We start from the raw sequence: 11,174 nt of genomic DNA on the forward strand, positions 1-11,174 counted from the left end.
TAAATTTGTTCTTGGGGAAGGAGGAGGGTTTTCTTAAGAGTGATTTTGAGAAGAAGGGCAAATAATACCCTAAAATATGCCCCAAGTCGTGTTATGGACCATTTAGGTTGAAGGTGTAAAATACCCAATTGCCCCCCAATCATTTAAATCAAGATCTGGACATAACATCCTCACTGCGATGTGGTCTTGTTGCAGTTGAAGAAATCCCTCACCGCGACGCGGTAAGTATGAGGTCATGACTAATGTTGTAATGCAAGCTTATCAAGGTGACCCACTAGTTTCATGGCCCAAACATGCCCCAAACCTTGTCAGAAAAATGCGAAACTCCTCCGGGGCATACTTTTACTCCCTGAACATGAATTAACTCAGAAAACAATATCTCGAGGTCGGGAAGACCAAAATAAAAATCCTCAAAGTTTAGGGGTCTTGAAAATGACTAAGTCCCCAACACTTAGTGAAAATTTCAAGTCTTAAGCCCCTTATGCATGCAATTAGAAGCAGAATTGAGCTAAAAATTACAGTGTATTATAATTTTTTAGTCAAAAAACTAACAAAGTGTATTTTCGCTCTATTTCAGATAGTTTAGGAATATTTTTGAACATTTTTCGTATATTAAATACAAATGTAAATTTGATACATTTGAGGAAGACATAGAGAGGGAAAAATATAAAATATAAAGAAGGAGAAAAAGAGGAGTGAAAATATAGAATACGAAAAAAGAAAAAAGAGAAAGAAGGTTTGTATTCGATGATACGCTTGTATTCACTGCTACAAATACAATAATACATCAGTTATAAATTATAATTTTTGAAAGTGTTGCTGTCCCGTGCCCCTTTTGCTCAAATTGTGGCTATTTCGCGTAAGTCTTCCTACTAAAAAATATCTTTAATTAATTTTTTTTAATCCCTACTAAAAAATACCTTTAATTAATTTTTTTTAATGATCGTATTAGGTTAATAGAGATTGAGTATAATTATTATAATCAAAATGAAAAGGGATCGAAATTATTCTTGAACTATTTGAAATGAAGCAAAAATATTTTTCATTAATTTTTTGACTTAAAAATATCTATTTGTTTAACGAAGTGTCACCAAACACACCATGAAAAAAATCACTTTTTTAGATACTACTAGTACTAATAATTTTCTTTTTGTCTTATATTGATATTGAAGGAGTATGTGGTCCAAAATAGTTTTGATGATTGAATAAAGCAAAGCAGAATTATAGTTTAGTTTCCCCAAAACCATTCATCCCTTTCGTCGGTGCCCATATATATATATATATATTACTGTCTCATCACTCATTTGATCTATCTCTTTCTCACGCGCTGTCAACATTTTCCCTCGGCGATTTCCCGGCGACGATCCGATTTTCCGGCGATATACGGCCGTTGGGAACAGAGAATCTTTCCGGTTCCCTTCTCGTATTTGGATCAATCGGCTTCGCAAAAATCATGAATCCCGAATAGTTAGTTCTTCAAAATCCCCTTTGAATTACATGTCTAGACATTTTTTTGTGTTGAATAATGCGATTTGAATGTTGATTTCTGATTGGATTTGCGGAGTTTGTTGATAGCGTAATTGAATTTTGTATTTAATTGTTGTGTCCTTTAGATCCATGAATGTTTTGAAATTGGTATTTTTTGATAATCGTGGTGTTCGGGAGAATTTGATTTCACTAGAACAAATAGGACTAGATTACCATGTTCATTTCTATGTATATCATATATATATATAACAAGCATTTTTGGTAACCATGGCGTTCGGACCAGTTTAATTATTCTCCACGGCTAGAATAGATCGGAATAAATCACAATTTCATTTCTATAAAACAAGGCTTGTGATAAAAAAAAAGCCATTTATGCTAAAATCCATTTCTAAAGGAATAGAGTGAATGAGAAAGATGAATTTGGAACCCCTTGAGAAAGTGCGTCAGGGAAATAATGGTTTTACAAAAAAAAAAAAAATAACTGTGGTGTTCAGGACAGCTTTCGTGGCACCTCGACTAAATCCATGGGATACGTGCCACCTCCCATTAACAACATTTATTAAGTCTATCCATCAAGGATAGGACAGATGGGAAGAATCACTTAGGGGCCGTTTGGTAGAGTGTATTGTAAAATATAATGCATGCATTAGTTAATGTGTACTGCTAGTACCTTGTTTGGTACGACTTTTTGCCTATGTATAACTAATACAAGCATTAGTTACACTCTATTGTGTATTGAAGTGTGTATTAGTAATACACTCTATTTCCTATGTATTAGTAATACAAAGACTTTAAACACATGCATTAACTTATTAAATGACTTTATTACCCCTTAATTTCCCTCTCAAAATATTTCACCATTTCTTTTCCCGCCATTTTAATTTGTAATAGTGAATCTTTTCAAAACATTTCACAATTTTTTTTCCCGCCATTTGAATTTACAACAATGAATGATGATTTAAATAACTATAACATATTTTTGCTTTGCTTTGAGAGTTTTTAAAAAGATTTTTAAAAAAAAATTGAGCCTATTTCTTAATTTTACGTCTTGTATTTTATTTTTGTTTCGACTATGTTAATACGTCGGTGTAACATTTTGCGCAAAGACGAAGGTCTTGCAATTAATCCTAAACCTCTATATAATAGTTCAACAATACTAATTATGTTTGAAATAACAAAAGAACTTTGTTGCAAAAAAGTGTACAAAATCAAAGAAGGGTATTTTTGTAAACAAAAATTTCTTTTATAGAAATTATGTAAGCAAACCAAACAATGTATAAGAAATAATACATGCATAACTAATACAAGCATAAATAATACAAGTATTACTAATGCAAGCATTACTAATACACTATATTTTGCATTGTTCTTATACATTCTACCAAACGACCCCTTAGTGTTTTTTTCTTTGGGGGGTGGAATAGAGGGGTAGTGTTTTTTGTGTCTGGAATTTGAAACTCGTGGTTCTCAACCCAGTTCATTAACCAATAAGCGACACCCTTGGGTGGTAAAGTTGACCATTCACTTTGATTCTTATTTGATGATTTATGATTTTGGCTGGTACAAATTTAGTCTTTAGTTTCTGCCTATTATCCAAATCTATCTGGAAAAGGGGAAGATTATGAGCTCTCTATGTGCATTGGTTGTAGCAGCTTAGTCTTGGTATAGAGGGGTAGTGTTTTTTGTGTCTGGAATTTGAAACTCGTGGTTCTCAACCCAGTTCATTAACCAATAAGCGACACCCTTGGGTGGTAAAGTTGACCATTCACTTTGATTCTTATTTGATGATTTATGATTTTGGCTGGTACAAATTTAGTCTTTAGTTTCTGCCTATTATCCAAATCTATCTGGAAAAGGGGAAGATTATGAGCTCTCTATGTGCATTGGTTGTGCTTGTTGGTTGTAGCAGCTTAGTCTTGGTACACACAAGTTAGCCCGACACTACCATAATTAAAAGATAAAAAAGGAACTGCCGTGATCACCTTTTGATTTATAGCCTGTTTGACGAAGCTTTTGGAGATCAAAATTCATAAGTGCTTATTTTTAAAAAAATGTTGTGTTTGGCCAAGCTTTTGGGAGAAACAAGTGCTTCTGGGGAGTAGCATAAGCTTAAAAAAGTAGCTTTTCCCACTTAGAAGCACTTCTAAAAGCTTGGACAAATACAAATTGCTGCAAAAAAGTGATTTAAATTTTTTGGTCAAACACAATTGTTTCTCACCAAAAATACTTTTTTGAAAAACACTTTTGGAAAAACCACTAATTAAATAAGCTGATTTTAGAAGATTGGTCAACAGGCTATTAGTCGAGGTGCTCGTAGAGAATGTTTGCAGGATTTGATTCATAAGGATTAAGGTCGCTCGGCTCATATCAATGTTCACTTGATTCTTTCTTTTTATTTATAACCGTGCTGTCCGAAGCAACTTACATGCAACTTGACTAATCGACGAGGTAGCTACCGGGTACCTCTATCCACCATAGCTTAAACATATAGGAAGAAATCACCTAGTGCATTGCCTCCAACTTCATTGACTCCTAGGCCACACCGTGGGTGCAATGTTTACTGGATTCTTGTTGATTACTAGTTTGCACCTCTATCTAAAGATGCCAGAAGGTTTACTGGATGGGACCTTGTATTTTCTTTAAGAACTTCCTTCGTAAAGATCTATCTGCCCATATATCAAGTTAAATTAGTGTTAATCGAAATCGTTAATCGTTTCGCAAAATCATGAATTCCGAATAGTCAGTTCTTTGAAAATACCCTCTCCTTTGAATTTCATTGCTAGCATTTTTTTTCTCTGTGTTGAAAAATGCTATTGAAATGTTGATTTCAGCTTGGATCGCGTAGATTTTTATTGATTGTTCAATTGAATCTTATATTTAATTGTCGTGTCCTTTAGATCCATGAAAATTTTAAAGTTGGCCATTTTTTTCCTGATAATCGTGGTGTTTGGGTCAGTTTAATTCCATGGGGTTCAGATAAAGCTGTCCAGCAAGGCTAGCTCGTAGCCTAAAACAGATAGGATAAATAACCTAGTGTTTTATTTTTTTTGATAACATGGTGTCCGGGCCAGCTTGCGCACCTCGTCTAATTCCACGGGATATTTGTCACATCTCACCAACAAGAAGTTTGTCTCTAGAATTTGAACCGGATACGCCATGATTCTCATTGACCGAGTGCTAAAATTGGCCCTTTTCTTTGATAATTGTGGTGTTCGGGTCAGTTTAATTCCATAGGTACGTGATAATTTTGTATACCAAGGCTAGGACAAGAGCAGATAGGAATAAATCACCTAGTGTTTTTATCTTTGGAATTTGAATGTGAGGCCTCATGGTTCTCAAACCACTTCATTGACCGCTATGCGACACCCTTTGAGTGCTAAATTGACCATTTTCTTTGATTCTTATTTGATGATTTAGGAGCTTGGTTGGTACCATTTTGGTTTTTAGTTTCTGCCTGTTATTCAAATCAATCTCAAGAAAGGGAAGAATATGAGTTTTCTATGTGCATTGATTTACACGGAATTTGTGCTTGTTGGCTGTAGCAGGCTGCCCCATGCATTGGTCAAGGTACACAAGCTGTCCTGACATTACCATAATAACAAGATAAAAAAGAACTGTATTGATCACTTTTTTGTCTTAGTCCAGGTGCTCGTAGAGAATTTTTGATGGATTTGATTCATAAGGATTAGGTTGCTGGGGTCCTATCAATGTTCACACGATTCTTCTTTTTATTTATAACCATGGTGTCCAGGTCCTTACATGCACCTTGACAAATCTATGGTGTAGCCACTGGGGGTACCTTTATCCACCAAGGCTTGAACAGACAGAAAGAAATCACTTAGTGTTTTGCCTCCTCTAGAATTTGAACTTAGGACCATATGGTTCTTACTCCGCTTCATTATGTAACCTCAATTCTTGCTGACTACTAGTTTGCACCTCGACCTAAAGATGCCAGAAGGTTTACTGGATGGGACCTTGTATTTCTTAAGTTCCCTTCATAAAAATCTATCTGCCTATAAAGATTATTGTTAATTTCAGCTCAAATGGAACTTAACGCCGTCTCTTCTTATGCTTTCTGCAGTGACTACTTGTTCAAACTTCTGTTGATAGGAGATTCAGGTGTTGGAAAGTCATGTCTTCTCCTGAGATTTGCCGTGAGTATTTTCATCTCATTCAATTTTGTCCCACTTATAGTTACTTTTGCATCTGAGCTGAATGTTACTTGCATGATTCTTTTAATGGCTGATATAAGCAATGAAACCAGGGAAGTTGCACATGTTGACATGTGCTCGTGTATTTAGCAGCAGATATGGAAGTTGCCCCATGTTGCTCCTCTATAGCCTTATCTAAGCATTTTAGAATTTCTGTCAGGTTAGGTCCAAGTTATTAGGTCATTGCTCAATTAGGTCATGCACATACTTATGTCATGACTATCCTTGTGAATGCCACATTTCTATTTTATTTGGCTTTTTTTTGATCTCGAGTTTGGACCCTTCCTGTCAAATACATTTGCACAAGCTATTAAGAGAAAGCTTAAAGCAGCTGATGATAGTTAGAAAATAGAGAAAAGGAAGACAGCAACATGGAGAACTGTGCCTGCCAGCATGTCTTGGGCTGTGGGGAAAGAACAAAATGATAGATGCCTTGAGGATAAAGTACAGTCATTTTTTATTTCAAATGTAGATGTCTGCAGTTATTAGAATCCTGGTGTAAATTGCCTTTTGATAGTGATGTAAACTCTTTAGCATTTGTGATGGGCACTGGATTTAATTGTTTTGGAAATCTTGCTTTGTGTCCAAACAAATGTGATACATTTCTAGATCATTATGTTTTATAAGCTGATTAACTGCTTCCTTCTCTTCTGATGCAGGATGACTCTTATTTGGACAGCTACATCAGCACAATTGGTGTTGACTTTGTAAGCCAAAATTAGTAGTGACTTACATATATAAAATTCTTGCAGTTGGTGAAGTTCCTACTTTATGTTGCAGAAAATACGTACTGTGGAGCAAGATGGGAAGACTATTAAACTTCAAATTGTATGGTTTTCTTTCTTTCTTTTAGTTTTTTTGGGTTGAGAATTGACAGAATTTATTCATGTTAATTTCTTTTGGAAAAGGTCAAGTAGCTTTAGAGGTTACAAATTAGCTAGGTGATGAATACAACTTCTAATATTTTTGTTATAATATTCTGTGTGGTTTTCCATGGATTTATGCACTTCACTTGAATCTTTATTTTAATTCTTCCATACAGATATCAGGTGCTCTAGGATTGAGTTGTGTTCTTTTACAATTGAAAATAATCTGAATTTATCTGCTAGCTTTTGTTCCTGTCATTATGCATTTTCAAAATGAAATTTTAAGTCCTCGTCTGTGTTACATTTGCCAGTGGGACACTGCTGGACAAGAACGTTTCAGGACAATCACAAGTAGTTACTACCGTGGGGCACATGGCATAATAGTATGTTTCCGTGACTCCTTTATAAAGCAAATGAATCAGTTAACTTTTTTCCTTTTCGCTTGATGAAATCCTTACTCTTGTATTTTTTCTTTGAATATTCTGGCAGATAGTTTATGATATAACTGATCAAGAAAGCTTCAACAATGTTAAGCAATGGTTGAGTGAAATTGATCGCTATGCAAGCGAAAATGTAAACAAGCTTTTGGTTGGAAACAAGTCTGACTTGAATGATAACCGAGCAGTGTCGTACGATACAGCAAAGGTTAAGATCTAGCATTCTGTTCATTTTCTTTTTTGGTTTGTCCTTCTAGCACAATGCTTTTCAATTGACTGAAATAGTTCTTGATTCACATACTAGGCATTTGCTGATGAAATTGGCATTCCATTTATGGAGGCTAGTGCAAAGAGTGCCACTAATGTTGAGCAAGCTTTCATGGCAATGGCAGCTGAGATAAAGAATAGGTATTTTCTGTTCATTATTCTAGTACTTTCACCTCCTTATTGATTACTTCGAACCTGTATTCACGCGAGTTTGACTATGGAACTATTTTCAAAACTTTATGGAGTAATTGCTTGAAACTGATTAATCCCATTAAGATATGATCTTGATATGCTAAAAAGCGGTATGTTTCACTACAGTCTGAACAAAAGCTGGTAGGTAGTCCATATATATTTTGCCAAAATTTTATTTGTTTGACGTTTTTGACTACTTGATACAGGATGGCAACACAGCCAGCATCAAACAATGCAAAGCCACCCACCGTGCAGATACGCGGACAACCTGTTAACCAAAAAAGTGGCTGCTGTTCTTCTTAGGTGTCGCATTCTGCTAGCTAGAATTGCTTCCAGAGTCACATTCCAATCGGAATGCCTTGTTTTCTAAGCTGTGCCAGTTCCATTCTTTTTATACACCGGTATCCAAGTGGCCTGTACAAATCACAAGAAGTGCTTTTACGTATAGGACTCTTTCGTCTCCGTTCTATATTTTCACTTCGTCGGGTTTCCATGTCAAAGTTGCAGTGTTTGTTTCTGCAGTTTCAGGCATAATATATGTTTTAGAAGTTGGTTTTTATTAGATGGGATAGTGATAGAGCTGTAATGCTGTTGTACTTGACTATCATGCTCTTCAAATAAAATGCTCTTGCCATAATGTTCTTGTGAGATGTTTTTAACTTCTCAAATCTCAACCATTTGGTGTGTTGCTTTCTAGTGATCTTTTCCATAATGTTGTTCTTCATAATGTGGTGTGGTCTTAAAACAACAACGATTAATTACTCTTAAATATAAATTTAGCTAATATTTATCTTTATTACCCTCTTTAGATCCACTTATGGGATTGCATTTAGATCCACTTATGGGATTGCATTGAGTACGTCGTACATTTTCTCAATAACTAATCTTTTGACACGTATATTTTGTTTCAATGAGAAATTTTTAAGAAAAGCACATAAATATTATTAAAACAACATTTGAGTTGTAAGATAAAAGTTAACAAAAAAAGTGTATAATCGTGAAATAATGACTTTGATCATTTTTAACGCTTGCCGAAGGAAGCAACCTTGATCCCCAAGAGTGCTCAAATGCGTTATTATATGAGTTCGGAGTTAAAAGGAATATTTTTTCATACTTAAGAGTCGAAATGAACAGCACTTATTGAAAACTTTTGCCCACAAAACTACTGAGAGATTCGCCACCTGATTGTTATTTCTGAAAAGATTTTTATATAGTGAACGTTTTGTCACTTCAATTTTTGAGAAATGGTACAACTTTTTCACATATATATGTGTTGTTATTCACTCAATTTTATCTCATCCATCTATCATATTATTCTACTAATATCACCTTTTTGGACTTTGAGAATCCCTTAATAATAATGTCTCAACAATTCGAAATGTTTTTATATTGAATTGAACTGGATGTATGTAAATGCAATGAATATTATAAAAATAAAAATATCAAGGACTCCAAAAATTCTTGGTCGTAAGTTTTGGAGCTGTGCACGTTCGAAGGTAAAATGTTTAAGTTGTTCAATTAAAAATATGTGTATGTTAACATTTTTCCTTATTTTGTTGTTTTAGAAAAATGGTGGATGTGATTATTTTCAGTGTATAAAGTATGTCAATAAATGAAACGTACATCATTCCACCACAATTGAAGAGACCCATATTCGATGGAGATATCGCGACTTCACTGAACACTATGAAGTTTGACACACTATTTAATCTCAATGAAGTCATAGAAGATAGAAATTTTCTTATGACATTGCTAAAAGAATCAAAAGAAAAATAAACTCATTTGAAGATATGCTTAATGAAACTGAGCAGGAGAAACGTGTTTTGAAAAGGAAATGAAATGAAGAACAGAAAAAAAGAAAATATTGGAAGTTTTTATGTGTATTTGATGTTTGATTTGAAATTTTTTTGCCGTTGATTAGTTATCATGTAGTCATTCAGTGAGTTTAATGTTTGTGCAGTATGCTTTTTTATAATTTTATTAGTCCGAATCTGTCATGTAATATGTTTTTCAATTTAAATTTGAATAAAATCTATTCTTATTCAGTAATTGTTGTTTATTTTACTTAATATAAGTACTCCCTTCATTTCAAAATGAATGACCTACTTTGACTTGAAACAAAGTTTAAGAAAATAAAGAAGATTTTTGAATCTTGTGGCCTTAAATTAAAGTTGTGTCAAATGTACCAAAATATCCTTTAATCTTGTGTACCTAAACATGCCACATGAAAAGTTGAAAGTAAAGTGTTGCCAAAAAAGGAAAGAGGTCATTCTTTTTTAAACGGACTAAAAAAGAAATTAGGTCATTCCTTTTTAAACGAAAGAATACGGAGGGAGTATTATTTGCTATTCATTTTTTATCACAAGTTTTGATTTTTATAAATTATATTTTGTTATCTATATTTTTTAAATTCATAATTTAAAATTAGAGATACCGATATTTAATACTAAGGGTGTACAGATCAAACCGTCAAATCAAACCGAACCGACGAACCAAATCAAACCGAGAAAAAAAATCGACTTATGATTTGGTTTGATTGGTTTGGCGTTAGAAAAAAAATCGACCATTCTTGGTTTGATTTGGTGTTAACCAAAAAAAAGTCAAACCGAACCCGAATCAAAGCGACATAATATATATATAATATTTAAAATTTTTTATACAAAAAATATTAATTATAATCTTCTTTTTAAATATTTTTTCAACTAGTTTTAGTAATTTTCAATAATTTGAAAGTAGATGTAGATATATATTTGAAAAAATACATAAAATAGCATACTTAAGTATTAAATTACAAAAAAAATAGCGACACTTTTACGAATTACATTTTGTAGCATATGTATTTGTATTTTTGTAGCAACAATTTGCAAAAATACAAAATACATATCGATCATAAGGACAATAAAAATCATATGTATTTGTATTTTTGTAGCAACAGTTTTCAAAGATACAAAATACAACTTGCTATATTATGTAATTATGAAACTCATAATTAAGGGGATAAGTATGCTATTTTTGAATTTTGCCCTATATATTTAGATTTGAGCCTTTAAGTTGTAATATTCATCCATTAATTGCTAATTAAATGATCGAAAACCCAATATAAACTTAAAACCTAAACTTTTCACTCTTCATCTCACTTTTTAGTTTCAAAAGAGCTTTTCGCTCCTCATTTTTTCATAATTATGGTTTTTATTAGCACATGAGTGAAAACATATTTGATCTAATTTTCGATCACAATATAATTGTAAAAACTAAAGATTATAAAAAAAAAACAAAAAAAAAACAAAAAATCCAAAAAAAACGACTAAAACCTAAACCGAAAAAACCAATTTTATGTTGGTTTGATTTGGTTTGTAGTTTTAATAAACCGACATGATTGGTTTTTTTTTTTTTTAATAAAAATCGAACCAACCCGACCTATGTACACCCCTATTTAACACTACAAAAGTATTTAATTACATAACAGTTTTCTTAGAATTCAATTTATGTATTATATAAATATTTTCTTAGAATATAATTTATCTATTTTTTTAATACTCCCTCTATTTAAAAAAGAATGACCTAATTTAACTTGGCAAGGAGTTTAAGAAATTTTATTTTATTTTAAATCTTGTGGTCCTAAACTAAAGTTATGTCAAGTGTATCAAAATATACTTTAATCTTGTGGTCTTAAATATGTCACGTGAAATTTTAAAGAAGTATTATCAAAAAAG

The 11,174-nt window shown here is 32.9% G+C and overlaps 1 protein-coding gene across 1 annotated transcript; it reads left to right on the top strand.

Moving 5' to 3' along the window:
- Positions 1-1,148: 1,148 nt before the first annotated feature.
- LOC124895750 (ras-related protein RABD2a) lies at positions 1,149-8,098 on the top strand. The gene is made up of 8 exons (XM_047406179.1): positions 1,149-1,467; positions 5,570-5,642; positions 6,359-6,406; positions 6,480-6,527; positions 6,877-6,948; positions 7,055-7,210; positions 7,307-7,410; positions 7,668-8,098. The coding sequence occupies exons 1-8, from the start codon at positions 1,454-1,456 to the stop codon at positions 7,762-7,764; spliced, it is 612 nt and encodes a 203-aa protein (XP_047262135.1). The 5' UTR covers positions 1,149-1,453; the 3' UTR covers positions 7,765-8,098.
- Positions 8,099-11,174: the final 3,076 nt, after the last annotated feature.

The sequence above is a fragment of the Capsicum annuum genome, unplaced genomic scaffold, assembly GCF_002878395.1.
Source record: "Capsicum annuum cultivar UCD-10X-F1 unplaced genomic scaffold, UCD10Xv1.1 ctg995, whole genome shotgun sequence".
Classification (NCBI taxonomy): Eukaryota; Viridiplantae; Streptophyta; class Magnoliopsida; order Solanales; family Solanaceae; genus Capsicum; species Capsicum annuum.